The sequence below is a fragment of the Chroicocephalus ridibundus genome, chromosome 11 (genome assembly GCF_963924245.1).
Source record: "Chroicocephalus ridibundus chromosome 11, bChrRid1.1, whole genome shotgun sequence".
In the NCBI taxonomy this organism is placed as follows: domain Eukaryota; kingdom Metazoa; phylum Chordata; class Aves; order Charadriiformes; family Laridae; genus Chroicocephalus; species Chroicocephalus ridibundus.
This window is the reverse complement of record NC_086294.1, coordinates 21,908,941-21,936,699: the sequence shown is the minus strand read 5'-3', so window position 1 is coordinate 21,936,699 and position 27,759 is coordinate 21,908,941. Positions and strand designations below refer to the sequence as shown.

Below are 27,759 nucleotides of genomic sequence, written 5' to 3'. Positions count from 1 at the left end.
AGCTGAGGCTGCTCCGGCATCGCGCCCAGGGGCAATGCCGAGCCTCAGGCAGGCGAGGCGGGATGTGCCGGCGGCACGGTACCCCAGGGGCGCGTGCCCCATCCCGCCCCGGGGCCGCGGCTGACACGGGATGCTGTGGGGTTACCCATTAACTGCAGGAATTTCTGGGGAGGAGGTGAGCAGCGAGCGGAGGCGAGGGGCAACGCGGGGCTCCTTAGACTTTGCTCTTGGCGTGCGTATAAAGGGCCGTGGTGCCCTGCAGGCCACTTTGCTGGAGGGACGCGCGGATGTGGCATGTGGACACGGTGCTGCCCTGAGTGCCTGGCCAGCCCCAGGTGAGCAGGGCTCTGGGCAGGAGGGATCCCCTCCCCATGTCCCCTGGTCCCCCTGCGCGAGCTCGCTGGGGTGTCACGGCAGCAGCCAGAGGTCCAGGGGACCATCGGGTGATGGGATGGTGCTCCTCGGTGGTGCCAGCCACCGTGGTGACGTGCAGCCACCTCTGCGCAGCCTCATCAGGAGCGATGCTGCCCTACCGGAGGGAGAGCCCATCCCTGCCCCGCTGCCCGGTGCGGGGAGGAAGGGTGGTGCACGGGCCCCAGTTCACCTACTGCCCCAGCCCCCCAGGTAGGTGCCCCCAGCCCTCCTCCTCCTCCTCCTCCTCTTCCTCGCCCCGCCGGGCTCAGCTCTGCTTCTGGCCAGACCCTGGCCCGGGCGGTGCCTGGCTCTCCTCTGCAGGGGGTTCCCTGCGAGGATGGGGCTGTAACATGGGTGCCCCCTCTCCCCAGCTCTGCACCGGCTGCCGGGTGCCCACACCTGCCCCTTCACCGTCAGCGCGGTGCCTTGCCCTGACCATGGCTTCCCCTGCCCCGGCTCCCCGGGGCGCCTGGGCGAGGGCAGGGAGCGGTACGAGCTGGACGCGCTGCCCTGGCAGGGACCCCGGCTGGGCTTGGATGAGCTGCAGAAGCCAGGTGAGACCCACGGGTGGTGGGGACACAGCACCCGGGTTGGGGAGCACCCCAGAGATCTGCCAGAGGCACACAGGGGGGCTTTGGGGTGCCAGGACAGGGGGTACCAGGAGAGGCCCAGCTTTGTCCCCATGACTGGCAGCAATTCTTCCCCGCTGCCCCGCGGTGCCAATCCTCGCGCTGCCACCCCAGCTGCACCCCCAGCACGGCGGGCTGCCTGCCGGCGGGAGAGACCCTCAGCTCCCCATTGGCAGAGCCAAGGGGCAACAGGGGTGACTGGCACAAGGCGCTCCAGGGTGGGAGGAGATGGAGGGGACCCAGGGAGTGGTGGCACGGCTGGGGACACGAGCCCCGTCCCGCCAGGGGCATGGGAGGATGGTGTAGGGCTGCAGGAGCCCGGGGAGCTGGAGCCGTGCCATGGGCTGTGTTTAACACTCTCTCTTGTCCTGCACAGAGCTGGGGTGCTGGGCCAGGGTCCAGTCCATCTGTGTCTCCCTTCTCAAGGTGCCCTTGATGTTCGGGTTCCTGTATCTCTTCGTGTGCTCCCTGGACGTGCTCAGCTCTGCCTTCCAGCTGGCCGGAGGTAGGGTGGCGGGGACACCTGGGCAGCTGGTGGAACCCAACATACCAGCACGCTGCCGCTCACGCTGTCTTGCAGGAAAGGTGGCCGGGGACATCTTCAAGGACAATGCCATCCTCTCCAACCCAGTGGCCGGGCTGGTGGTGGGCATCCTGGTAACTGTGCTGGTGCAGAGCTCCTCCACCTCCACCTCCATCATTGTCAGCATGGTCTCCTCAGGGCGTGAGTGTGCCCACAGGGCTCCCGGGGACCTGAGGCTGCGGGACAGGGTGGCCAGATGGAGTCACCCTGAGCTGGGCCAAGTGGGGCTAGTGGGTCTTTCTCCCCCCCAGTGCTGGAGGTGCGCTCTGCCATCCCCATCATCATGGGCTCCAACATCGGCACCTCCGTCACCAACACCATTGTGGCCCTCATGCAGGCTGGTGACCGCAGTGAGTTCAAACGGTGAGAGCTGGTCAGGGCAGAGGGGACTCGGGGGGCCGGGGGCTGCTCCCAGGGGACCACCCCATGCCTACAGGCTCCTCCGCACAGGGCCTTCGCCGGTGCCACAGTCCACGACTGCTTCAACTGGCTGTCGGTGCTGGTGCTGCTGCCACTGGAGGTGGTGAGCGGGTACCTGCACCACGTCACCCGCCTGGTCGTGGCCACCTTCAACATCCGCAGCGGGAAGGATGCCCCCGACCTGCTGAAGATCATCACAGAGCCTTTCACCAAGCTCATCATCCAGGTCTCCTCAGCATGGTGTCCCCCAGGGTGGTATCCCCAGGCTGGTGGTGGTTCCCCAGCTTTTGTGTTTCCCATGCTGGTGGTAATGTCCCCAGCACTGGTGTCCCTTTGATGGTGGTCATGCCCAAGTATCTCTAGGCTGGCAGTGGTGTTCCCAGGCTGGTGGTGATCCCTCAGCATTGCTGTCCCACTGTTGGTGGTGATGTCCCCAGCACTGGTGTCCCTCTGATGGTGGTTGTATAGAAGTGTCCCCAGGCTGCCAGTGGTGTCCCCCTCCCAGTGAAGGTGTCCCCAAGCTGTGTCAGCCCCAAAGGGCCCTCTCCAACGTGTGTTTTTTTGCAGCTGGACAAGTCAGTGATCACGGGCATCGCAACGGGGGACGAGAGCCTGCGCAACCGGAGCCTCATCCGTGTCTGGTGTGGCCCCGCACCCCCACAGGTGAGGGGCCCGTGGTCCTGCTGGGGCCATCAAACAGTTCCACGGAGGGTGAGTGGTGGGCAGAGGCTGGCTGAAGACACTGTGGAGCCGGCTGCAGACCACCCTCTCCCTGCAGGTGGCCGCTGTGGGGCTTGTGCCCCCCCTGAACTGCACGGCCCTTGGCCACTGCAGCACTAAGGGCATCGAGAGCCTCCACAACGTCACCAGGCAGAAGTGTGAGTAGGTGTGGGGGGCTTGGGCAGGGCTGGGGGGCACCGGGCATGGGGCTGGGGAGGTGCAGGCAGGGCTGGGGAGTTGTATGTGGGATGGAGAGCTGCTGGGCATGGGGCTGAAGTCATGATGTGGGGCAGGGCTGGGAGATGTTTAGGCTGGGGTCTGGGTGTGGGGCTGTCTGGAGGGAGCAGGTTTGTGAGCAGGGCTGGGCCAGCCCCAGCCCCTCGCCCAGCCGTGCTGTGGGGCAGGTGAGCATCTCTTCACCGACACGCCGCTGCCCGACCTGGCTGTGGGGCTGGTGCTGCTGGCCGGCTCCCTCGTCGTGCTCTGCACCTGCCTCATCCTCCTGGTCAAAATCCTCAACTCCCTGCTCAAGGGGCAGGTGGCCAAAGCCATCCAGAAGGTGATCAACACTGGTGAGTGGGATGGGGACCACCATGGGATGAGTGGGATGGGACCCTGCCTGCCCCATGGCCACCCGTCCCCATCCACATCCCCACCTGCCATCCTCAGACCCATCCCTGGCTGCCCCTAAATCCCATCCCTACCTGACCCCCATGCCCCCTGCCTACCCCCGATCCCCACTCTGCTTATGGCTGTCAAGACCTCCTGGTGTCCACATCCTCTTTCCTGAGCCTTTCCAGTCACCAGCCACCAGGCTGGCCCCATACCCACAGCCTGGCCCCATACCCAGAGCCTGGCTCCCCAGCCCCCTCCCCAGCACCATGTAGGAGCTCTGGGTTGCTCCCAGCTGATGTGTCCATGCTCGTGTCCATGTCCGTGCCCATGGCCATGCCGTGGCAGACCTCCCACACCCGTTCAGCTGGCTCACTGGGTACTTCGCCATGGTGGTGGGTGCCGGGATGACCTTCGTGGTGCAGAGCAGCTCTGTCTTCACCTCGGCCATCACACCCCTGATCGGTGAGTGGTGGTCCTCTGGTCCCCTGCCATGTGCTGATCATCCCCCATGATAGCCCATGGGTGCTTGAGCGCTCAGAGGGGCAGGAGGAGCCATGTCTCCTTGGGAGAGCGTGGGAATGGCATTAGTGAGGAGCAATGGGATGGGATGGGGTGCCTCTCCCACAGGCCTGGGGGTCATCAGCATTGAGCGTGCCTACCCACTGACCCTGGGCTCCAACATCGGCACCACCACCACTGCCATCCTCGCCGCCCTGGCCAGCCCCGGGGACAAGCTGGCCAGTTCCTTCCAGGTACGGGCATCCTGGGGCCAGGACTGGGCTGGAGCGGGGCACCGGGCAAGGCAGGGGCTGGGGGAAGCCCACGTGCTTGGCCTGATGGGGATGCCGTCCCTGCAGATTGCCCTCTGTCACTTCTTCTTCAATATCTCCGGCATCCTGCTGTGGTACCCGCTGCCCTTCACCCGCCTGCCCATCCGCATGGCCAAGGCGCTGGGCGAGCGCACGGCCAAGTACCGCTGGTTTGCCGTGCTGTACCTCATCGTCTGCTTCCTCCTGCTGCCCTCCCTCATCTTCGGCATCTCCATGGCAGGCTGGCGGGTGCTGGTGGGGGTGGGCGCGCCCTTCCTCAGCCTCCTCTTCTTCGTGGGGCTGGTGAACGCGCTGCAGGCACGCAGCCCCGGCCGCCTGCCCAAATGGCTGCAGACCTGGGACTTCCTCCCCGCCTGGATGCACTCGCTGCAGCCCCTCGACCGGCTCATCACCCGGGCCACCCTCTGCTGCACCGACCGCTGCCGCAGCCCTGAGGGCTGGGAGGAGCGCGAGGGCCCTCCCCGTGACAAGGCCAGGCTGGGGCTGGACAACCCCGCGCTCTCCTACCCCGAGGAGGTGCCTGGCCCCGCCATCCGGGTGGGCTCCCCTCGCCCGCCCCTGCACAGTGCCACCCGGCTCTAGCTGGCACCAGACGCCTGGGCCACTGCTCTCGTGGCCGCCCGGTTTTTGCCATCCCCGCTCAGCTGATGCCTAATAAATGCCGAGCGCCCGCGCCCCAGGTGTGTGTCTCTTCACAGAGGCTCCTGCCCCTGCAAATCCTGCCCGAGGGCAGGTGCCCGATGCCCACCGTTTTCCGCCGTGTCCAAACACCACCTCGTCCCCATATGGGGGCCCGGTGTTGGGGACGCACCAAAAGTGCTGCTGGGGCCGTGGGGGCACTCGCTGATGATGCCACAGCTAAATGCTGCGGTTTGCAGCCAGCCTGTACCAACGTGCCACAGGGACCTGCTTCTTCCACCCGCCTCATCCCCGGAGGGCCGAGCCGGCAGGCTCCATGCTGCACCGCTGCGTGCCACGGCAATGTGTCAGTGCACCGGGCTCAGCCTGGGGCAGCCGGCGAGGTGCTGCGGTGCTGCCGGGCTGGGGCGCAGCGGGATGTCAGCTCAGCATGGTCAGGCAGTGTCCCCGGCCTGCCGGGTACCCCAACACCCGTGGTAGGAGCCCACCAGCCACGGCGACCCTGGCAGGAGCCCTTTAAGTGTTGGCAATAACCACTTCTCCCACCGCCCGCAGATGCTTGGGCTTCTGCCAGCGATATCAGCCCGTCCCTCCCTCCTTCCCGCCCGCCCTCCTCCCGGGCTGGGACCAGCGGAGCCTCCGGGGCTGCCGTGGGAGCCGCGCTGGGGCTCCTGGCACCACCGCTGCCCCTTGTGCCTGGCCGGGTGGCCACCGAGCCGGGACGATCTCCGCCTTGCCACCAGACCGGGTCAGTACGGGAGCAGTGGTGGCCAGGACAACCCCCGGGGACTCAGCGATGGCGGGGCTGCACCACGAGATGCGTCAGGGCCGGTGAGCGGGGCGCGCGGTGGGGGGCAGCCCCATGGGGCTTCGTCCACCTGAGGGGCTGGGACAGCATGGAGCCAGCCCGTGCCCTCCCCAACACCTCCGGTAATGGCAGCGGCACCGGCAGCGCCCCGCACTCGCCCGCAGCCACCGGGCTCATCCTGCTGGCTGCCCTGGCCGTCCTGCTGGCCACACTGGTGGGCAACGCGCTGGTGGTGGTGGCCATCTCCACCAGCCGGGCCCTGCGGGCTCCACAGAACCTCTTCCTGGTGTCCTTGGCCTCGGCGGACATCCTGGTGGCCATCCTCGTCCTGCCCTTCTCGCTGGCCAACGAGGTGATGGGCTACTGGTATTTCGGTGGCGTGTGGTGCAGCCTGTACCTGGCGCTGGACGTGCTGCTCTGCACCGCCTCCATCGGGCATCTCTGCGCCATCAGCCTCGACCGCTACTGGGCTGTCACCCGGGCAGCCCGGTTCAACCTGCGCCGCAGCCCCGGGCGGGTGAAGGGGATGATCGGGGCGGTCTGGGCGGGGGCGGCCCTGGTGGCACTGCCACCGCTCCTGCGGGCCCGTCCGGGCAGCCGGGAATGCCAGCTGAGCCAGGAGACGTGGTACGTGCTGGCCTCCTGCGCCGCCTCCTTCTTCGCCCCCTGCCTCGTCATGGTCGCCGTCTACTGCCGCATCTACCACCTCACCGCCCGGCGGACGGCAGCCCTCCTCGCCGCCCGCGCCCCGTGCCCCGCCGGCACCGGCAAGAAGGGGCCGGAGGTCGGGATGCCGGGCTGGCGGCGCCGGAGCCAGAACCAGAGCATGTTGCTGTGCCGCCGGCGGCTGGTGCGGGCACGGGAGCGGCGCTTCACCGTCGTGCTGGCCGTGGTGATGGGGGCCTTCGTGCTGTGCTGGTTCCCCTTCTTCTTCACCTACAGCCTGGGGGCTGTCTGTGGGGAGGGCTGCCGCGTCTCCAAGCCCCTCTTCAGCTTCTTCTTCTGGATCGGCTACTGCAACAGCAGCCTCAACCCCCTCATCTACACCCTCTTCAACCGGGACTTCCGCGCCGCCTTCCGACGGCTCCTGGCCATCCCCTGCCAGCACCGCACATAGGGTCCTGCTGGGACACCGGGGACGCAGCCTCCAGCCCCGCTTGCCGCTGGCAGCGCCCAGACCCACCGCGGACCCGGGACAGCAGTGCCGGTGTGCACCTCGAGGTACTTTTGGAAACGCGGGGTTGAATAAAATGAGGCCAAATTCTGTGCCCAGGGCTGGCGTCTGCCTCCTGGGAGCCCAGCAAGCAGCACTCATCTCCAGCACCCATTGTCACCCCAGCCTGCAGCATGGGTGACCCGCTGGTGGTGACAACGAGCCGTGGTAGCTCTGGAGAGCACCAGTCCTCCCTGCTGCCAGGTGAAACACAGCATCCTCTTGCGCAGGGGACGGACCCCATGGGTGCTGGGGGGGACACAAAATCCCCCATGTGGCAGCATCATTGTCACCAGGCTGAGCTGGCCATGCCCCCACAGCAGCCCAGCCTGAGCCCTGTGCCTCTCTGCCAGGGTTGTCCCCTGCGTGTCAACAGCATGTAGCCATGCCGTGTCACAGGGGCTCCGTGGGGGCACATATGTACTCCACGGTGGGGTACGAGGGGTGCGGGGATGAGGTGGGACACCCCAAGTCCTGCTCAGGGGCTTCACCGGGATCTTGCTACAGGCGGAAAAGGAGGAATGACATCCCGGTGGCAGAAAGGCCGTCCTCCCTTGGGAGAGTGTGGGAGATGGGGCTGCGTGGGAAGAGCAGCCCGAGGTGCGAGGGGCCATGGGGGCAACTGTGGGGCGAAGACCTGGGGGGCAGCCACATCGCCCTGGGGGCAGCAGCCGCCCCACGCCCGCCCTGCCCAGCTCCCAGCCCCGCTCCACACAGGCACCCGGGGGTCAGGGGCCGCTCCACTTCTCCAGCTTTGAGGCTCAAAATAGAAAATCTCAAAACATCGGACTTTCACTCGGCTAAAAACAGCCACTGGCGCCTGGGAGCTGGAGCCCAAGGAACGCTGGCTCCCCCCAACCCCCCCAGTCCCCGCCGGGGTGGGCACAACTCAGCCGTGGTGTCTGGGGGAGTGAAAGGGACGGGGGTACTTGCAGCGGTGAGGACCCCCGGGCCATCCCCCGTGCCCCACTGGCCCTGTGCGCAGAGGGTCATGGCATGAGCTCTGGGACCGGCAGAGGCTGCCAGCAGGGACTGGGATGGGACGGGGGCCCAGCGCTGAGCCCCCGGAGGTGGCCAGCCCCAGCAGTTGGGGCCATGCTGGCACAATCTGCGGAAGGAGCTGCCCTATCGCTGCCGCCTGGCTTCCCCTCCCGCGGCCGCCTTTCGCCTTTTCACAATTAAACAGCACTTTGCTTCTAAAAATACCCAGGGAGATGAGGGCGGCTGATGGGGACTCGGCCGGGGGAGAGGAGCTCTCGCCAAGGGGCACCAGCCCCTGGGGCAGCCCCACAGCGCCCTGGATCACACACCGTGTCCTCACCCTTGCCCGGCACCGCAGGGGCTGACCAGGGGACCAGGCACCATCTCTCCTCCTGGGGCATGCGTGCATGGCTGCAGGATGCGGCAGGACAGGAGAGGCCGGGGACCAGCCAAAGTGGGGGCACACAGGGACCCCCCAGCTTGGGCAAGGTGCCCTGTTGCACCAGGGCAACATCTGAGTCACCAAAGGGAACTTCAAGCTGATGTCCGAAACATCAAATCCCGAGGGGTGGATGAGGTCTGGGAGCACCTGGTTCCCCCCTTCACGCCAGACACCACCAGGTGCTGGGGCGCTCCGGGGAGAGTCCCGCCACCGACATCTCCCACTGCATCACCACGCAGCACATCGCTCTGTCCATGGCAGACGGGTCGAGCAGGTCGCTCCGTATCTCCACAGCAGCCATCGCCACTCCAAGTTTGCACAAAGTTTGTTTTATCCCCCACAGTGTGACCCTTATTCCTGCCCCGTTCACGAGCCACCGTGACCACGGTACCGCCGGCAAAGCGGCTCCCCTGGAAGCGCTGATTACTCCTGCCCAACTGCAGCACTTATGCTCGCCCACCTGGAATTGCATCCTGCGTTCTCAGGCTGTTTCTTCAATTTCTCAAGGTTATTTTAAATTACTCCCCTGATAGGCCTGGGTTTGGAGCCCTCTCCCCCTCTCCAGCCATGTCCCCTCCACAGAGCTAAAAAGCAGAGTCACAGTTCCACCACCTGGGCTGCCATGGCTCTGCTGGGGACACCAGGACCCCTCGGGACACCCCATGGCTGATGACTTGCCGGCGGTGGGAACAGTGCTGCAAAATGCCAGCTGGGAGGAAATTGGAAGTAGCAACCTAAGGGTTAAGCGTGCAAATGCATGGAAACAAAGTCATCGCGTTTGAAGCTCAAAATAAGTATGTGCCACCTTTAAAAGGAAAGCAGCTCTAAAAGAAGAAAGCTCACAGCGTGAGCTCATCCCTCATGGCAGAGCGACACGGGAGATCACCTCCAAGGCATGGCAGGGCAAAGCATCCTCCTCCTCATTACCGCTGCGGGTTTGTAACCAGAAGATGCAAGACCTGATCTCCAGTGGATGCTGAAGGGCACATCAGACCACAGTCAGTACCGACTGCACCGGCAATGAGTGCTTGGAATAATTTGTGTTATTATCAGCCTCTCTGCAGCCTGAGGACATGAACCCCCTCCCTCCTGCTCACCAGCATAGCCCAGCCGAGCGGTGCTCGGGGACCCGGTCGCTCCCCACCACCAGGTTGCCATTGACAGAGGCCAGTGGAGGGACCTGCCCATCACCATGTGCTCCTCCGTGCTCCAGCCACCACCAGCCTCGCACCCAGGGCAGGCCAGCCCCATTGCCACCGCACACAAGGCGGGAGGCATCACCCACGGGCTCCCGGAGGTGGGAGCCATTGGAAGGCAGAGGTGACACCCAAAAGCCAGAAGGAGCAGAAAGCGGGGCAGGCACAACTTGCTGATGGGTAAGAGGGTTAAGGAGCGGTTTTACACCCAGGAGAAGCAGGGACCTGGGCAGGTCATCTGCAGGGCTGACAGACCATCGAGGGGTGCTTGAGGAGGACAAAGGTCTGCAGAGAAATCAATGACTAATTAGCTGGGGAGCAGGGAGGGAGAGGTTCCCGCAGCACAGCTTGTCTTCAGACAGGGTAAAGCTGCTGCTAATTGAAGTACCAGTAAACAAAGGGCTTTTAGAGCAAATCAATGGAGGGAAGAAGCCCGTAGGAGCAGCAAGAGCTTCAATACCAGAGTGGCACACCAGCAGTCACCGGAGTCAGCCCCAGCGCGATAGGGCTGGCAGCACCACACCCCCGCCACGCCAAGGGATGAGGCCAAGGCGCGATGAGGAAACCCCGAACCTCCACCGCAGCGATGCCGGACACGGCACCGGCGCTTGCGCTACCCACCCCGCGGCACAGGGACTGACCAACGCCGGACACGCGGGTGCACAGGCGGCTTTATTGAGGCCAGCACAAACACAGGCCCGGCCTGCAGAGGGGGGAGGCTCCCCTAACAATGTAACCGCTGTTAAGTGGAGCACAGGGCAGCCTAGACAGGCCACAGGCCCCCGCAACGCCACCAGCCAGGCCGCAGAGACCCGCACTCTCCGGGGAGCCCCACCACCGGCGCCCCCTTACGAACAGCCGCTTGTCCCCGCCCCCTACCAAACGCACCTATCACAACCCAGTCAGCACCGGAGTGGCAGCTCTGCGCCCAATCAAATGCCGCAGAAGGCGGGTCTCTCTCTGCGGCGGGCGCCTTTGAGGCTTCGCCCAATCCGTTCCCCAAGCGGCGACTGCCCTCTCTGAGTGACACCTCGCCCTCCAATCAGCACCCGCTCCCTCTTCCCGGCTGGGTTTCGCCAATGGCCGCCGAATGACGCGCGCTTCTCTCGCCCCGCCCCCGCCCTCCCACACCCCCGCCCGCCGCGGGGCCAACGGGAGAGCAGCGGCGCGGTGGAGGAGGCGAGGCTTCCTGAGGGGGCTGGGCCAATGGGAGCTCGGCGCGGGAGGAGCGTGGGCAGGCATTGGCGGGCTGGGCGCGGGTGGGCGGGGCGCGGCGGCGGTGGCGGCGGCGGGGGGAAGGCGGCGGCGGGGCGCGGGCCAGGCGGCGGGGAGCGGCGCGGAGCCGGGCGGGAGGCGGCGGCGCCGCCGCCTGGGCCTATGGAGTTGGAGAACATCGTCGCCAACACCGTCCTTCTCAAGGCCCGCGAAGGTGAGCGGCGGCGCCGGGCGGACGCCGGTCCCCGGAGCTGGGGGTGGGGGAAGGCCCGGGGCGGCGGCGGTGGGGCAGGCGGGCGCGGGGCAGCCCGGCAGCTGAGCGAGGCCAGCGCCCGGGAGGTGGCGGCCGGTCGGTGGCCTGAGCCGTCAGCCCGCCCGGCCGCCTCCTAGAGCGGCATCCGCTCCCCAAAGCTGCGGCCGGGGCTGCCCCTGAGACTGGGCCTCGGGCTGTCCCTCCCCGGGGAGTCTCCGCCTTCACACCAGCCCCGGTCCCCTCAGCGCTTTGGCTGCGGGGCCGCAAACCTCCTGCTGCCTCTGGGGTGAGGGCTGAGTTCCGGGCCCTCGGCGCAGGGGAGCCCCAGGGTGGGTTAGGCAGAGCTGGGCAGTCTGTCAGGCAGGAGCCTGGCCCTTGGCAGGGCAGATGTGGTTCGGCCAGGCATCGGGGAGTTCATTAGATCCCGTAAAGTGGTGGGGAAGTACAGTCCCTCCTGGCCCACGGTGTGCAGCTGGCCACAGCGAGTCATTCTGGAGCCTGAAATCTAGTTAGAGGGCTTTAGAAATTAGATTTGTGGGAGCAAAGAGCAGCAAAATTAAATTTACATGGGCAGAAACATTTTTGAGCTGCTTGGAAATCAGGCTTAGCATTGGTACTTCAGGCACGGTGACCGTGGCGCACCATGGCGTGGTGGTTCCTAACAACAAGGTTTGGTTCAAAAGCGAATCCAGACGAAACCAAACAGCGGCGTTTGGGACTTGAAGACGCGGGGCCCTGCTTCACACGGAGTGAGAGACCAGGAGGCTGGCTCCCGGCAGAGCGGGGTTTGGTCGCCGATGCAGAGCGAGGTGTCGGAGGACTGCTGCAGTGCTTGCTGGTGCTCCTCTGGTGCCTCGGCCTCAGCAGATGGTGGGCAGTTTGGCTGCAGGCAGATACAATCCACTGGCACGCTCGTGTCGGATGGTTCCTGCCCGTCCGCAGCTCTCCCACCCATGGCTGGGTGGCCGTGGTGGCCACTGGGGCAAGCTCCAGCAGCCTGTGTGACAGGACAGAGCCACTTTGCTGGCTGGGTCTGACAGCGCCACATGCTTTGCCCCAGCCTGGCCTTTTTGGGATCCTCCTGGTCTGTTGTGGGAGTGTGGAGCCCCCGGACATGCTGGGGGGGCTGCTGACAGCCATCTTCAGCTGCTGCCATAAGATGACCACGTTCTGCATTTCTTTCAAACTCTTCTAGGAGAGTTTGGCCCAGGAAGGCCTCTTCCAGGAGGGTTTGGAAGGTGAAGGATCCTCCCACTGTTGTCCCCCTTGCCTGCTGGCCTCTGGCAGAGGCACAACAGACCAGCTTTGAGCTATCACCAACCCCTGAAGCTCCCATGTGGTGAGCTCTGGGTGGAGGTGGCCCCATCCCCAAAATGGGAGTGCTGGTTGGTGGGCAGGAGACGAGTTCCCTGCTGGGCTGTTTGCTGCAGTGCTGGGAGGGCGGGGGAGAACTGTGTGTGAAGGGCGCTGGGAGCCTCCTTTCAAAGCAAACAACTCAAGGAAGTGCAAGCTGCCAGTCCTCGTCCTCCAGGTGCTGTGGGGCACAGCTCTGCTTTTCCTTGGGCGCTGGTGGGGTGAGGATGGCATGTCCTCCCGTGCCCTCACTTAGTTGTCCCCATCCGTTTTGTTGCCGCAAGCCGTGGCTGACAAGAAGGTGTCTGTGCTGCTGGTTTCTTCCACCCCTGCTTACCCTTGAGTCACTTCCTTCCTGAGTTTGTACAATCGTGCAGCCCAGCTGCTGGTGCGGGGCAGATGCAGCGCAGCGACCCGCAGCGTGCCAGGGGCTCGGACCTGGGGCTGGCCCTGCAGGAGGCCGGCCGTGGTGGCCCCGTCCCACCTGCCTATCCAACCAAGGCCTCCTGCGTCACAGGGAGCTGGATGCCTGGGGACCGTGTCTTGGATTAGGGGCTGAATTGCATCCGCAGTGGAGGAAAGTGTTATGAAAGTGTTTCTCAAGAGCTGATAAATGGTGTTCAACCCCCCCGATTTCAGAAAGCTGTGCCTTTGGCCCAACTCAGCAGGGTGGTTTAATGTATTTCCAAAGGGAGGTGGGAGATTGTGTGTTTGTTGGCACCAAGCTGGGGGAAAGCAATCCCTGGAGCTTGGCTGATCCCAGAAATCAGGCGTACGAGTATTTCAGTACTTAGTGCTTGCTATGATGTAAATTTTTTGGTCTATCTAGAAGCTTTCCCACCCTGTCCTACAGCACTGGGCATTCACTGCAGCAACTGAAGTTGGATTAATATCTGGTTCTTGGATCTTGCTTTTCTGAGGCTGGCTTATCTCTGGAGAAAGGTGGGAGTGTCCCCACTTCACAGGTGGGAAACTGAAGTGATGAGCCCCGGGCGATGCAGTGAGTTGTCTGTGGAGCTGCGATTAGAGCAGGAATTCCTGTCTCCCAGCTTCATGTCCTCCCTCTGAGAGCCCCTCCCTGGAGTAAGCAATCAGTCTGAAATGAGTAGGTGGCATGAACATCGCTACTACGGCAGGAAGAGCTTCACGTTGAGCAAGGCTTGGCCTGGAGAGGTGTTTAGTTATGCAGAGGTCCTGAGGACAGGCCTGGGAGCCAAGAACTCTTGTGCAGGCATAGACCAACCTGTGGCTTAAGGCTCTCCTGCCCCTGCCCTGATTCTCCCATCTTAAATACAAGCTAACTGAGAAGTCCAGGTGAAAGGTCTTCATGTGGGGCTGGGACTTCATTCAGCAGACAGAGTGGTTTGTCCGTCCGCTTCTTCTGGTAGTCAGAGGCTCTAACACTTTTGTTCCACAAGCCAGGAGACGGAGGTACCACTTTGGTCTTGTTTTCCTTGCCTGGGCTTGCTCATGTAAATGGACAGAGGGTATCTCCTCTCTTGGCTCCTGCCTGCAGTTGGACTTCCTTGCTTCATAACTCATAGTACCAATTTTGTGTGCCCTGCAGGTGGTGGTGGAAACCGGAAAGGCAAGAGTAAGAAATGGCGCCAGATGCTGCAGTTCCCCCACATCAGCCTCTGCGAGGATCTTCGACAAACCCTCGGTGAGATGTGGTGGCTGGCGGGAGCTGAGTAGTGCGGGTGCTCCGCTCTGGAGCAGGGCCGGTGGGTGAGCATGTGTGAGTGTTGTGCATACAAAATTGAGTTGTGCGAGGGGCAGGGACATATAAAGGGGCATGTGTCAGCCAAAGCCCAGCCAGAATTTCTCAGAGCTCAGGGTGCAGGGAAGAAAAAATGGGTAGGTAAGTCACAGCTGCGTGGTGCTTGACAGATAATGTTTGTTGATCTACCCACACATCTCCTATGCTGTGGTGAGCTTCACTAGAGATACGCCACCTTCTCTCTGCAAACAGACCCTGTTGCAGAGTTTTGGACCATCGCTCTGGGGTGCCTTTGCATAAATAACAAAGGTCCCGCTTACGTCCTCTGGACTCCCTGTCTGGGATTCAGGCCTGCTGTGCAGACCTCGGCTTCTAACACTAATGCATCAGGGGTTTTTTGGGCAAAGCTGGGTTCTTGCTGCGTGGTACAGATGACAGTTGTACAGTTGGGCAGGGCTTGGCCTGTCATTTTAACACTGCACTTTGTACTCTTCATGGTTTTAATGTTGTTTGTGCAGCAGGCTTGGTCTTGAGATCATGTGAAATTGTTTTGGGGCGCAGGGGGTGGGAATGCTCTGCTTCCTGGGAAAGGGAGAGCTTGTTTAAGTTGTTGCTCCAGATTCAGCTGCCAGCTGGAGAGTGGCACGGTGCTGGCCTTGTTTCAGAGCAAGTGTCACTGGCCTGAGTGGGTTTGGGAGGTTTCTGCAGCTCCGGTCCCCAGTTACACCATGCCCAGGTTTTCCAGGTTCTGGCAGCCCCAAGGAAAGGAGTGACTGCCTTTGAGAGCGTATGGGACTGTAGCACTTGGAATAACTTAACCTCCATCATCCACGCTGTAACCTCCGAGCTCACAACAGCCTGGTTCTGCTGCTGTGGATGCCGTGCACCACCTCCCAGGGCCGGCTTCACAGCCGAGTGTAGTCAGATGGCGACTCTGTCCTCGGCTTTACTGCAAAGTGGAGCAAGTTCTGAGCACCCAACACAGCTCTGGCATGGGCTCTGCTTGCAGGTCCCATCTTGGCCATCCCAGCCCCTATCTGCTTCTCTGCCTTGTGTGCCCTCAGCAGAGCTTTCCCTCAGCTGATGCCCATCTTCTGCCTGCAGCCGCCCTTCCTGTGGGTGTCATGACGTGTTTTACAGCACTGAACTTCACCTTTGTAGTGCTGTCCATTTGCTGGTGGTGAATGCTGGTGGTCTGTCTGCTGTCCCGCTGTCCCGGATAGTGACCTTGTGATGCTTTGGGGGGCAAGTCCCTCCCAGCGGCTGACTGTCACCACTGGTGTCCCCACTTCCCCTTGGGGAGGCATGCGAGAAGTCCTTCTGGCCCAGGTGGAGGCCACCTTGCTTGGTTTCCCTGTGGGAAAGATGACCCTGTTCCTTGTGCTTGGGTCAGTTTTTGGCTGGAGTGGTTTTGTTTTCCCCTCACAGCCTGCTAGAAAGGTATTTCTTTCCTATTGCAGAGGCTTGGCAGGACCATGGGCATGGTGGGCTGGTTGCCCACTGCAGAATTAAGCTTTGTGTGCCCTGACCACAGGGAGAAACCTTGTGTGAGCCTGGGCAGCAGCGAGGGCAGCCGAAAGCTTCTGATCTCACCATCAGCAAAGTCTCATCCTCCCCAGCTGAAGGGAACTCCTTCCCCTGCACACACAAAGAAACCGGCCGGTGCAGCGGAGCTGGCGAGGCGTCCTCCTCCCCCACCACAGCCCGGCCGTCGCTGTGCTCTCGTGCACCCTCAGGAAGCCACAGCTTCCTCGGGAGAAACTGCTGCGCAGGGAAGGGAAGACTGGCAGTACTCAGCCCCAGGGAGGGCTGGAAGATCCCCTGCGTGCCGGTGGGCGGCCGCACATCTGCACCCCAGGCAGCCCGCCACCCTTGGTGGCCAAGGCTGCAACAGAAATCTGTTCTGGCCCACGATCAGACGACGTATTGTGAGTGGAAGGGGAGGGAAAAAAAGCAGAGACCTGGAAGTGCTCTGGACAGTCAAAGGGGTTTGTGCCTGGGCTGCCAGACTTCAGAGAGGGGCAGGATGAATCAGCAGAGAAGCCGAGCTCCACAGGGCAGTAGGAGTTGACATACAAGCAAGTGGCTGTGCCGTGGAGTTGGGGGATCTAATTGCTGCGTGCAGCATTAACAGGACATCTGTGGAGGTGGTGCCTCCCATTTTGATGCTGCTGCTTCCAGCAGGGCCTTTGGGAATATGAGTGGTTTGTAAGAGTCATCAGAGCAACTCTTGGCCTGGAAGATCTGCCTCAAAATAAGCTCGGTGTGTTCCTCATGTTCCAAGGAAAGTTGTGCGTCTGGAGTAGTCAGTCAATCTCCATGGGGAGAGGATTGAGAAGAGGTTGTCCAGGCAAGCAGGGGACACGAAGGTCCCTTGCTAGATACAAGAAGGGCAGGCTGTACAGAACAGCAGGCCAAACCTCTTTCAGGGAAGATCTTCCACAGGGGTATGTAAAAGCTGAGTTATGCCTCTTGTCCCCATGGGGTGCATTTCACTCTTCTGGGACTCTCAGGCTGGTGGGACCTGTGAACAGCAGGCTGACGAGTCGCAAGACCCTCTACCACTGCCCATGGCCAGGGCGGTGGGCTGTGGCTGCTCCTTTGTGGGCTGGCAGTGAGTGATCTTCTCCACATTTGCAGAGCGGGACTACCACAGCCTGTGCGAGAAGCAGCCCATTGGGCACATGCTCTTTCGGCAGTTCTGTGAGACACGACCTGAGCTGTCACGCTGCGTCAAGTTCCTGGATGCTGTGGTAAGAGCAAAGCCCTGTTGGGCTTCACTGGGGGAGGCAGGGATGTTCTTGGTGCCCTGGGCATGGACCAGTTGGCGCTGGGTGCTCCAGCAGTTGCCAGGTACTTCTGGGCACGTAGGGCTTTCCTGAAGGAAAAACCTGTGAGTTGCAGTTTCTCCAAGATAGGGCTGGGCCTTTGCTTAGGGAGCTGGAAATCTGGTTTTCCAGGAAAGCATGGGAAACCTTGGGCAGAGGGTGTTGCTGCTCTGCAGCTGTTGCCCGGTAGCAAGGCTCGGTTCCTGGATGGACCTGCTCCTCACACTGTTTGCTCTGTGCAGGCAGGGTACGAAGTGGCTCCAGATGAGAAGCGGAAGGAATGCGGGCAGCACCTGATTGAAAAGTACTTGAAGCCAAACGTGAGTAAGAGAGTTGTGTTTGCTGCCTGCAACAGTAGAGCGGTTGGAAAGCTGACAGCTGTCATTACCCGTGTCCTGCCACAGCGAACGTGCTGGGCAGGACAGTGAGGGCAGCGTACAGAGCCACCCCGCCACCTCACAAGCGACCATTACTGCTTTTCCCTCTGGCCCTAAAGCAGACGGGCACCTATGTGCTGTTCCTGCGGGCCTCTCCTTCCTGGGAGGATCCTTGTGCTCTGCTCCCTATGTCTGACTCCATCTCTTTGTCCCCAGAGTGAGGACCATGTGCCTGAAGTCCCCTCACAGCTGGTCGATGCCTGTTGTGAGAGGCTGGAACAGGAACCTTCCAAGGAGCTCTTCAAGGAATCCACTAAGTAAGTTGGAGGCGTGGGGCCTGCCTTCGGGGCACCATGGCACAAGGTTGGCACGGTAGGGGCAGCTAACTCACCTTCTCCCTTGTGGTCCCTTCCTCCAGGAGAGCGAGGGCTGGGGCTAAGGCTGGCTCTGGGGAGTTTTGGGCTAGTGGTTTGCAGCACAGCTCCAGGAAAGCAAATGCAGGGAGCTCCCCTATGGGAGCCACAAGCTGCTGCAGAAACCTCTGTCGCTCCTCTCAGTCTGCCATGGGTCTGAGTTGCAATTTGGGAAAACTCCGTTTCAGCAAGCCTCAGCATCTGGCCGTGCTGTCTTGTGCCGGGATCTCGTACACCCGTAGAGCAGAGCTGAGAGCCACGGTCCCCACGCCAGCTGGCCTTTCCCGCTGGCCACAGATGTGGCCGTTGTGGTTAGGTTACACTGGCTGTTGCTGCAGGGATCTAAGGTCACTTCTGTTCCCATGGCAGAAGCAGTGGCCAAGGTCCTGGCTCCGGGTGCAAAGCGGAAGCTGTTGGGCAAACCGGGCTTATGGCTTCCACCCCTCCCTGAACAGTAGCTGGAGCATGTTGCCTAATCGAGTGCAGGGCTGTGGCAATGGGTTTGCTGCAGTCTTCTGGGGAGCGTTAGCTCTGTGTGTGGTAACTGGAGTCGCTGTCTGAATGCAGAGCCTCCGGGCTGGGCCCTGCCTGCTCTTGGCAAGCTCTGAAAGGGGAAGAGCCCGTCCGCTTCTCCTTGATGCATGTCTTCAGTCTAGACACTATGTCTAAGGCTCTTTACTCCGCTGGGCAGCCCTGGCACCGCTCTCCGAAGCAGTTAGCTCTCTCGAGCAGGATCCCCTGTGGCCTTTTGTGCTGGATATTCATCTGAAACTGAACAACTCAGCGCCTGGTGCTGAACATTGCTAGCAGCTTTCGGTGGCTGATTACAGCCTGGAGCGTGCATTTGCCCTGTGAGCAGAGGGGCAATTGCAAAGAGTCCCATCGTCCCCCTTTGTCCCACAACCCGGGCTGGTGCTGAGAGACCACAATTAGCAGTGCCAGCCCCATCCCAGGGTACTAAGTTTGTCACAGTGGTACCTCCAACGCACTTTCCTGTTGCTTCAGGCTTAGCGTGGAGTGGGGCTTTCTGGGCCAGGGCTTCGTGGGTGATTCAGTACTAGGCTGGTTGAGGGGATGGCAAAGTGACCGGGCTCACAGGGCTGCTCACCTCCTCTTTCCTTTGACCACCGTCTTTTTCCATGGCTGTGATCAGCTATCAGGAACCTTGCTGGCTCTGCTCTCTCCTAGGCTTATCCACGACTACCTGAGTGTGGCTCCCTTTGCTGACTACCTCGACAGCTTGTACTTCAACCGCTTCCTGCAGTGGAAATGGCTGGAACGGTAATGCTCCCTGGCATCTCTGGGAGACCTGCACCCTGCTCTCATGGCCTGCCTGAGGGCTCTTTCTCATGCTGAGTCCTAGCAGGATACAAGGGCCTGTCCTTTGTCTGCTCTTGCCCTCCTTCAGGGCCCTTTATTGGCACCATCAGCCCCTACTGGCTGCCCCAGCCTTGCTGGCCTCGCAGGGAAGCAAGGTCTGCTTGAGCAGGGGTTTTGGGGTGAGGTGCAGTCTCAGGCTGGGGCATGGGGGTGGTTTGGGCTTCAGTCCCTATTCTCTCTCTGCTCCCATCTCACTCCAGTTTCTTCTCCCTCACAGGCAGCCAGTGACCAAAAACACTTTCCGCCAGTACCGTGTGCTGGGCAAGGGCGGTTTTGGGGAGGTGAGTGACCAGCATTTCCTCTGCATTCAGGGTACGAGGCAGCCACCGTGGCCCGCTGCCAGATGCGGACCTGGATTGGCCATCAGGGTGCCACAAGCTGCTCCAGCACCTGGAGGCAGGTGCTGCTGGCTGTGGGGGCTCTGCGCTGGGCACCGCTGTGCTCTGGGCATTGTGTGGTTTGTTGGTTCCCCTCTGAGGGGCCAGAGCTCCCCTCTTGCTGGGCACTGGAGGTGTGGGAGGTGTTGCACAGGGTAGGTAGCATGTGCCCTGCTGCCTGGGCAGAGAGTCAGGTCTGTTCCTGATGTCTTGGCAGGGGAAAACTGTCCTGAAAACTGTCACTGACAGGCTTTCTACTGTTTCTGGAGCAGCCTTCTGTCTTCCCAGGCACCAGCCACAGTGCTGCTACAGGTGGCAGGGGCATCATAGCCCCCTGCTGCTTAGCTGTGACATCTGGAGATGTCACTGTTCCCTGTGTCCTTGTTTGACAACAGGCTTCTTGCTAACCTCAGAGCGAGGTGGGGAGAGGGACATTTTTGCCTTCCCGGGCCTCTTCCTGAGAGCGGAATCTCGACCTAGACCTCTCCTTGGAAACGGCAGCAGGAGGGTGCTGAGCCTTGTTCCCTCTCCAGGTTTGTGCCTGCCAAGTGCGTGCCACAGGGAAGATGTACGCCTGCAAGAAGCTGGAGAAGAAACGGATCAAAAAGAGGAAAGGAGAGGCCATGGCCCTGAATGAGAAACAGATTCTGGAAAAAGTGAACAGTAGGTTTGTAGTAAGTACATAGGAATTGCTCTCACTTTGCTGCCGTGGTTGATTTTTCCTCCAACCAGCCGGCCCGGCACCTCTGTGCTCCTCGCCTCATGTGGAGAGGCCGGAGCAGGCCCTGCCCACGGGGTAGGGTCTTGTTGGCTGCAGATCTCTCACAAGGCTGGGGTCTGGCAGGACCTCCTGCTGCCTCCATAAGATGACATAAATGTCCCCAAAGTCAGGCCCAAACACCACTCTGGTCTCACAGGGACCTTGTTAACCTCTGGGGCAGAAGAAAGCAGTGACAACTGTCCATACAGCCAAGTGGGCAGAAGCCTGGCCCTGAGCTGTGTAGTGGGGAGCTCTCTCCCTGGCTGCCCTGAGGTGTGGACACCCTGAAACCTCCCTTTATGGAGGATTCATCAGGTGCTGCCCTGGGGTTGCTGTTGGGTGCTGCTTGCCCCTGGAGGGGAGCAGTTCTGGCTCAGGGAAACAGTGTCCTCCCTGTCTGAGGAAAGCTGGGGATGTGCAGGGGCTGCTGGGCACTTCCATGCCCTCCCTGGGTGTGCATGGTTCCTCCTCTGCTGGCAGAGGCCCAGACCTGCTGCCCATGAGTGGCTGCTTGGGTGACAAGTGCCCATCAGAGTGTGGGCACCTCCCTCTTCCAGCTGTGTCTTCTAACAGCCTTTCTGCCCTGAATTGCAGGTGAGCTTAGCCTATGCATATGAAACTAAAGATGCTCTCTGCCTAGTGCTGACCCTCATGAATGGAGGGGACCTCAAGTTCCATATCTACCACATGGGAGAGGCTGGCTTCGAGGAGCCCCGGGCAGCTTTCTATGCTGCCGAGATCTGCTGTGGCCTCGAGGACTTGCACCAGGAGAGGATAGTGTACAGGTGCGCACTGCCTGGCCCCTGCTGGGAGACCTTGTACGGGCTGCAGAAGCAAAAGGGTTCCTGCTGCTCTTACTAGCCCAGCTGGGTCTGTCTTCTCGAGAAAATAAGCTCAGGCTTGAAAGCAGTGCAGAGCTGGGTGAGAGGGGATCAGGAACAGAAAGCCGATCTCCTGGGAGAGACGGGAGAGCCTAGCTCGACTTCCTCGTGCTGGTAAATGATCGCCAAGAACGGGATGTGATCGTGCTGTGAGCGCCTCGGGGCAGGCACTTGGGTGCTTAACTCCCCGGGCAGTATTGACACTAGAACAAAGGTGGGTAGGCTGCCCCAGTACCTCAAGACTGAGAGCTGGGTGGGAGCGAGAGCAAGCTGATTGCTGATTGTATGACTGTACTCCCCGGGTTGTGTGATGCAGCATTAGGGATAGCATGGCTAAACACGGGGCCAGAAAGTTCCTTCTAGTCCTACCCTGTGCCTTGCCCTGGGGCAAGGTAAGCAGAAGAAACCTCTGCTTCTCTCCTGCACGGCCTGCCCCATAGTGAGCACTGCACCTGCAAAGAAGGACTCAGCTGCAGGCTCACTGATTGCTTGCGGAGGGTTGAAGATTGTCGTGACCTGCTTCTCTGCCTGGGAGGGGGGAGCTTGCAGGGCTAACTCCGGGGCAGGGGGTGAAGGCAAGGTTATCTGTGTGCCTGAGGCAGGGACATTGCATCCCTCTGCTGCTTATCTGTGACTTTTGAGATGTCACTGTTCCTTGTGTCCTTTGCTTTGACAACAGGCTTCTTGCTAATCAAGTCTATTCCTTCCTAGGGACCTGAAGCCGGAGAACATTTTGCTGGATGACCACGGTGAGTGCTGGTCAAGAGGAGCCCTGGGGCTGGGTCCTCCTCTCTTCTTATGCTTGAACCAGGGTTTCTCTGTATTCTTGGCAGCTTCAAACGCTGTCCCTTGACCTTGCCCCCTCCTCTGTGCAGGTCACATCCGTATCTCAGACCTGGGGCTAGCTGTGCACGTGCCGGAGGGCCAAACGATCAAGGGCCGGGTGGGGACAGTTGGCTACATGGGTAAGTGGTCCTGGTTTAATCAAAAAGTGGTCTCTGACTGCACACGTTCCCCCTGCCTTCACACATCCCTCACCCCTGCTCCTATGTAGCTCCAGAGGTGGTGAAGAACGAGCGCTACACGTTCAGCCCAGACTGGTGGGCTCTGGGCTGCCTGGTGTACGAGATGATCGAAGGACAGTCCCCCTTCCAGCAGCGCAAGAAGAAGATCAAGCGGGAGGAGGTGGAGCGGTTGGTGAAGGAAGTGCAGGAGGAGTACTCAGAGAAGTTCTCACCCTGTGCCCGCTCCCTCTGCACCATGGTACGAGTGTGCATCCCTGTCCCTTCACTCCCACTCTGCTTTTGCAGGCAGACACGTTTACTTGCACTGGCTTTGATAAGACCGTGCAGGAGAGTCCAGAGTGCCTTAATTCCTCGCTCTCCCAGCTGCCGAGCAGGCCCATGCCACCCTTAGAGACGTACTGCAGGAGCCTGACGGACCTCAGGGCTGCTGCTGCCCCAAGCACCCTCCACCTGGGGCACTGATTTCCTTTGTGTTGCAGCTCCTGTGCAAAGACCCTCTGGAGCGCCTGGGGTGCCGAGGAGCTGGGGCCAAGGAAGTGAAGGAGCACCCTCTCTTCAAGCATCTCAACTTCAGGAGGCTGGAAGCAGGCATGCTGGACCCCCCCTTCAAGCCAGATGTAAGTGCCTGTCCCTGTCCTGACCTCTTCAGCCGCTGGCGCTGTCAAGGGAAGCAGGAGCCCTGGGGTGGCTCACCTGAAGAGATGGCGCCCGTCCCCTTCCCTCTTGTTTCTAGAGCCTGGCAGAAAAGGGGTCAAGCAAGCTCTGGGCTGTGGGGAGAGGGGGATCGGTATTGTCCATGAGCCACAGTTGCTTGAGATGCTGGCATCTTAGTGGAGCCTGGCGTTAGAGCAGTCTTTGTCCTGTTTAGCCCCAGGCCATCTACTGCAAGGACGTTCTGGACATTGAGCAGTTCTCCACAGTGAAAGGGGTGGAGCTGGAGCCCACGGACAATGACTTCTACCAGAAGTTTGCTACGGGAAGCGTTCCCATTCCCTGGCAGAATGAGGTAAGTTTGCAGGACAGGTTTTTGCTCCTGCTTCTGCCCACCGTGGCCACCGCATACAGTGTCCCGCAGGGTTTGTGCTGTCCCTGCTGCTCTTGCACTCTGCTGGGCCCTCAGTGACGGCCTTTGTGTGGCAGTTGCTGCAGCCATCTTTGTCCTCTTCCAGATGATTGAGACAGAGTGTTTTAAGGAGCTGAATGTCTTTAGCGCAGACGGCACGGTGCCCCCAGACCTAGACTGGAAAGGGCAGCCTTCTCCACAGCCCAAAAAAGGGTTACTCCAGCGCTTATTCAGCAGACAGGTAAGAGTTTGCGCCCAGCGTTTCCTCCCCAGCAAGTCCTCTAGCAGCACTGGGCCCTCTCCTGCCTGTGCCAGGCAAATCTGGCAGGCAGGTGAGCATGAGGGGGAAGCAGGCAAAGTCCCCCACTATGCTGGGTGGCCAGACCCCAAAGCTGTCACAGGGACCGGCACAACGCTGCAGGGATCCAGCCCTCACCTGGCTGGCACTCCCCGTGCTGGGGGAGTCGAGGGGCCTGGGATGGAGTGTCCTGGCTAAATACGCTGCAGTCACACAGGGAGAGGGCTGTTGTTGAAGGCACTAAAATAGCAAGCCTGCTCCCTTCCTACATGAATTATGCCATCCCTGAAAAAGACCTTGCTCTTGGAATGGGCTGCTGGGCTCCCCGGAGTATTTCTGCCAGACCTTAAGCAAGCAGAGAGCAGTGCTTTCGAGGGATGAGGAGAACGGAAATGTCTTGCAGCTGCTATGGGCTTGCTTGCCTGCCTGTCTCCTCTGCCCAGAACAGTCTTTGCCTTCTTTCCAGGACTGGCAAAGTTTGGGCTGCTGCCTCTCAGCAGCTGCTTGCAGCTGTGGGACTCGAGCGTGGTTGGCTCTGGACCCACTCTCAGACACCCAGTGCTGACTCCTGCTTCTCCGACAAGCCGCGAGTAGTGTTTCACTGTTCAGTGGGCCGCCCTAGCCAGAGCCAGCTCTGGGTTGGGATATCCAGCCCTTCCCGAGGCAGGCAGGACCTGCCGGAGGATGGGCAGCTGCCTGTAGCAGGGGTTGAGCTGTGATTTGCCACGTGTTTTCTCTTTCCAGAGGTGAGCAGTCTCTCCTGGCTGCTCTGCTCAGGGAAATACCCGGTGGCCCGCGGACATGGCAAGATCTGGGAAAGAGGAGTGTTGTCCTTCAGTGCCTATCCCTCTTCCCCCAGCAGAGCACAAGCTGCTTGTTGTTCTAACTGCCCTCTGAGCCACTAATCCCGCTTCCCTGCTCTCGCTGCCTTCGTGAGGGAGGCCTTGCCCTCAGCTTGAGCCAAAGCTGCCCCTGCACTGCCGCTGCTGGGAGCTCTGCTCCCAGGGGGCTGTGGGAAGTTCCCTTCGCTCCTCTCTTCGGATGTCCAGGATACGCAGAAGGGTTGAGAAACTGGGAAGGGTTTGGCATTGCCCTGTGCTCAGACTCCCTCCTGTTGCAGCAAAAAGGGCTTCAGCTGCTTCTGCGGCCGGCTGAGCCTTGAGCGGGGCCGATCGTCTGTGCTGGCACTGGGCTGTCTCCCTGGGTGGCTGTAGTCCACGGAGCCCATCTTCTTCCCAGCTTCTGAGCTAGTCAGCTGTGTGCTCACCAGTCTGTCTGCCAGGAGCTGAACCCCCAGATGCAGCTTGACTGTTTCTCTGCAGACTGGGGGTCCCCTCCGGCCCCTTGCCTCCATGTAGCTCGCCCGTGCACAGGCTGGGGGGGCCTGGCCCTTCCCTGCCAGAGGGCAGCTGTAGGCTGGGTTGTGTGACCGTGCTCACCCTCTGCTTGCTGTGCTCCTCTCTCTCCCTCCTCCCTCTCCTTGCCCTTCTGACTTCAGGACTGTTGTGGAAACTGCAGCGACAGCGAGGAAGAGCCCACCCGGCTGTAGGGCACAGCTCGTTCTCCAGCCCCCTGGGACCCCCTTGCCTCTCTGGGTGCCCAGCAGAACAACAGCCCAGCCTGAAGGACAAGGTAGCAGCGGTCCTGCAAGGTGGATTTGTTTACAGCTTTACACGTCTGTATTTGAAGACTGTGAGGATGGCTCCAGGGCTGGCAGCAGCAGGCAGCTCGGGCCAGGGTGCCTCTGGCCAGGGGACAAGCCCTCATTGCCGAGACAGACCTGAACGCTTCTGAATCTGCCGCTTGGGCTTGTGCTGCTGCCGCCCGCCGGCTGCCGCTCCCCTCCCGGGCCCAGGGTGGGAGGGAGGGATTGTGCCAGCGTGGGCCGAGGCCAGGCTGGAGCAGCTCTGCTGACACATTCCATGGTGCCGAAGCGGCACTGCAGGTTTGGTGTATATTTATATATGTCAGTCTGTACATATCACATGTCGTTTTTTTAATCTATAGGTGGGGGCCTGCACTGCCCCCACCCTGTCGCAGGCACAAATGTCCTCCTATGGGGGGAGCGACAGTCCCAGCTTTGTACCAGGGAGTCCTGGGCAGAGGCCTTCCGTGCCTTGAGGTGTCTAAAGCATCTTTCCTGGACCTTTCTGGCTGTGCTGAGGCGTCCCTGGCTCCAGCGGAGTCCATTGCTCAGCCCCCAGGCACAGGAAAGCGCTGTGCCAAAGCGTCTACCGTTGCATCCTGGCAGCAGAGCGTCACTGCCTCATCTCGCTTCCCTGTCTGCCGGAGCCTGCTTCCTCCTGCCTTGTCTCGCACATGCTGCCAGCTCCGGGGACCTGATCCCGGCCCCCCTCTCCAGACCGCCGGCAGGCTGCCTGTGGCACAGTGGGACACGGCTCAGAAGGTACCTGCTGCTGCGTCCAAAGGGTCGCTCTGATCCCTGGCGTGGCGCAGGACGGCTCCAGCGCAGTTCCACCAGCTCCAGACCAGCCACCTGCATGTTCTGGAGGTGCCGCGGTCCCTGGGACACATAAGGGACCCTGCTCTCAGGGAGCAAAGCCGTGGCAAAGGGAATGTCCCTTCTTGGGGTCATGCTGTGACCCAATAGTGAGTGGGGAGGGGACCAGCTTGCTCACCATACCGGCTTAGTGTGTGTCCCCAGGGGTCCCAGGGAGCCAGCACAGCTCCTGTGCCCCCGGCGAGGGCCCTGCGTGTCCCTGGGGAGCAGCGTGGGGCTCAGCCCGCCTCTCCCTTCTGCTTGTCCTCTTCCCCTCTTGTGCACACTCGTCCCAGCTGTGTCCCGAGCAATAACTCGTCTCTTCTGTGTGTGTGTGTGTGTGTGTACGCACACGCATGTGTGCACATGTGCGTGCTGCTGCCTCGTGCTCGTTCTGAGCCAGGCCCCCCGGGGGGGCTGAGCACCTACTTGGACCTGTGGTATCATGTGCTTGCCTTGCACTAAAGTTGGAGAGTATTTAAATTTTTAACCTTTTGTTAAGTGTAAGATTTGCCGTGCCTTGTGTTGCTGTCGTGTCAAGGGGGGGGCCCACTCCGGGCCATACGGGGTTGGTGGCTGTAAGGAGGAGAGGAGCAGGTCCTGGGCTGCCCTGGGCTCTGCTGGGTGCTCCCCTCCTCAGGGAGGGGCTGGGGCTGCCCTCCAGGGCAAGGGCTGCTGCTGAGCCCTGGGGACCACGGGTGGCCCTCGGTGGCTTCTGCTGGGTGGTTTGGGGCGGTGCAGGGGCATGACAGGTACAAGAGCGTGTGGCATTGGGGTGCTCATGTCTGCTGGGGTCCCCTTTGGGTCATGTCCCTCCCCTGTCTGCCCTTAGCACAGCCCCCCCGAGGTTGCTGTGGGTGTGCTGTGGGTCCGGGGGCAGAGTCCTGCTCCCCTCCGGGTGCTGTGCGTTGCTGATTCGGGGGGGTGGCCTCATGCCAGCATGGAGCACTGCTTCTTCAGGCCAAGGGCCAGCCCCTCAAAGAGGGGGACGTGGCGCGAGCTGGGTTAGGGTCATGACACTCGCCATGGGAGAGCATGCAAAGGGGGGCAGCCTGGTCAGGGTGGACGCAAGGTGGGTTTGGGGCCGGGGGCCGGGGGCCGGCGGCAGGGCTGGCGGCAGCCTTGGCAGCCCTGTGCGCAGCGCGGGGGGGCCGCACACAGCTGCACAGGGATGAGAATAGCAAGTGCGGCTGGGTAGCTAGGGAACAGTTGCTATGGGAGCGGGCCGAGGAGGAGTTCTCACACTCTGAGGGGGCATCTTGGGGTAAAATCCAGGAATTTTCTGCAGCCATGGAAGGAAAGAAGGCAGGGCGGGGGGATGGGGACTGCCTGGGGACTGCTGCTCCCGCTGCACGGGCCAGGGATGCTTGTGCCACCCCGACGGCACCGCCTGGGCTGTGGCACCCTGGCACCAAGGTCCTGGGGTCACCAACATGTTAGTGATGCCTGTCACACGGCAGGCACGGCCGGGTTTGGGCAGCCCCTGGCTGAGCTGCGAGCAGGGCATGGAAGGGGCTCTGCCTGTCCCCAGCTCCCCACTGCCCAGGGCTGTCCCAGCCCCGCCGTTTGGGGGATGCCTTGTCCCCATCCCTGTCCCTGCTGGGGGAGAGCAGCGTGTGTGGGGGGGTGCTGACGTACAGCCACAGCTGGAACTGGCGGGGCTGGGCCCTATGGACACGACAGACCCTGGGCGAGCTCTGGGTGGGTGCTGGGGCGCTGGGGGGGGGGTCCTGGGCGCTGCCCTGAGCCGTGGGGCTGTGGCGGCAGCGCCGGCACACAATTTTCAGGGGTGAAGGATGCTCTCAGCTGTTGCCTGGGCAACGGCT

At 61.5% G+C, this 27,759-nt stretch overlaps 3 protein-coding genes across 6 annotated transcripts; all 3 read left to right on the top strand.

The window, feature by feature from the left end:
• Window positions 1–115: 115 nt before the first annotated feature.
• SLC34A1 (solute carrier family 34 member 1) lies at window positions 116–4,885 on the top strand. 2 transcript variants are annotated; one of them, XM_063349095.1, is made up of 13 exons: window positions 116–335; window positions 508–624; window positions 786–968; window positions 1,420–1,548; window positions 1,624–1,767; window positions 1,878–1,989; window positions 2,077–2,272; window positions 2,614–2,709; window positions 2,825–2,924; window positions 3,171–3,338; window positions 3,727–3,843; window positions 4,009–4,133; window positions 4,239–4,885. In XM_063349095.1, the coding sequence occupies exons 1-13, from the start codon at window positions 131–133 to the stop codon at window positions 4,791–4,793; spliced, it is 2,247 nt and encodes a 748-aa protein (XP_063205165.1). In that variant the 5' UTR covers window positions 116–130; the 3' UTR covers window positions 4,794–4,885. The 2 variants fall into 2 exon arrangements, with proteins under 2 accessions (XP_063205165.1, XP_063205166.1); XM_063349096.1 differs by lacking the exon at window positions 116–335 and having other exon boundaries at window positions 514–624; window positions 1,470–1,548.
• A 103-nt stretch (window positions 4,886–4,988) lies between these two features.
• LOC134521953 (alpha-2Da adrenergic receptor-like) lies at window positions 4,989–6,834 on the top strand. The gene has a single exon (XM_063349098.1). The coding sequence runs from the start codon at window positions 5,747–5,749 to the stop codon at window positions 6,773–6,775; it is 1,029 nt and encodes a 342-aa protein (XP_063205168.1). The 5' UTR covers window positions 4,989–5,746; the 3' UTR covers window positions 6,776–6,834.
• A 3,953-nt stretch (window positions 6,835–10,787) lies between these two features.
• On the top strand, window positions 10,788–26,899 carry GRK6 (G protein-coupled receptor kinase 6). Of its 3 annotated transcripts, none has more exons than XM_063349072.1 (16): window positions 10,788–10,919; window positions 13,879–13,974; window positions 16,672–16,784; window positions 17,102–17,179; window positions 17,453–17,553; window positions 18,838–18,930; window positions 19,247–19,310; window positions 19,940–20,080; window positions 20,761–20,951; window positions 21,759–21,796; window positions 21,923–22,012; window positions 22,102–22,310; window positions 22,552–22,689; window positions 22,941–23,078; window positions 23,242–23,376; window positions 24,178–26,899. In XM_063349072.1, the coding sequence occupies exons 1-16, from the start codon at window positions 10,868–10,870 to the stop codon at window positions 24,181–24,183; spliced, it is 1,683 nt and encodes a 560-aa protein (XP_063205142.1). In that variant the 5' UTR covers window positions 10,788–10,867; the 3' UTR covers window positions 24,184–26,899. The 3 variants fall into 3 exon arrangements, with proteins under 3 accessions (XP_063205142.1, XP_063205141.1, XP_063205143.1); XM_063349071.1 differs by having other exon boundaries at window positions 24,932–26,898; XM_063349073.1 differs by lacking the exons at window positions 10,788–10,919; window positions 13,879–13,974; window positions 16,672–16,784; window positions 17,102–17,179 and having other exon boundaries at window positions 17,499–17,553; window positions 19,251–19,310; window positions 24,932–26,898.
• Window positions 26,900–27,759: the final 860 nt, after the last annotated feature.

Excerpts from the sequence above, each read along its gene's own strand:
- SLC34A1 (XM_063349095.1), top strand. The coding sequence starts at position 131 with ATGCTGTGGGGTTACCCATTAACTGCAGGAATTTCTGGGGAGGAGGTG. Across the intron at positions 969-1,419 it reads GGATGAGCTGCAGAAGCCAG|AGCTGGGGTGCTGGGCCAGG; the intron begins GTGAGACCCACG and ends TGTCCTGCACAG. Across the intron at positions 1,768-1,877 it reads CAGCATGGTCTCCTCAGGGC|TGCTGGAGGTGCGCTCTGCC; the intron begins GTGAGTGTGCCC and ends TCTCCCCCCCAG.
- LOC134521953 (XM_063349098.1), top strand. The coding sequence starts at position 5,747 with ATGGAGCCAGCCCGTGCCCTCCCCAACACCTCCGGTAATGGCAGCGGC.
- GRK6 (XM_063349071.1), top strand. The coding sequence starts at position 10,868 with ATGGAGTTGGAGAACATCGTCGCCAACACCGTCCTTCTCAAGGCCCGC. Across the intron at positions 13,975-16,671 it reads GGATCTTCGACAAACCCTCG|AGCGGGACTACCACAGCCTG; the intron begins GTGAGATGTGGT and ends CCACATTTGCAG. Across the intron at positions 22,690-22,940 it reads ACCCCCCCTTCAAGCCAGAT|CCCCAGGCCATCTACTGCAA; the intron begins GTAAGTGCCTGT and ends TGTCCTGTTTAG.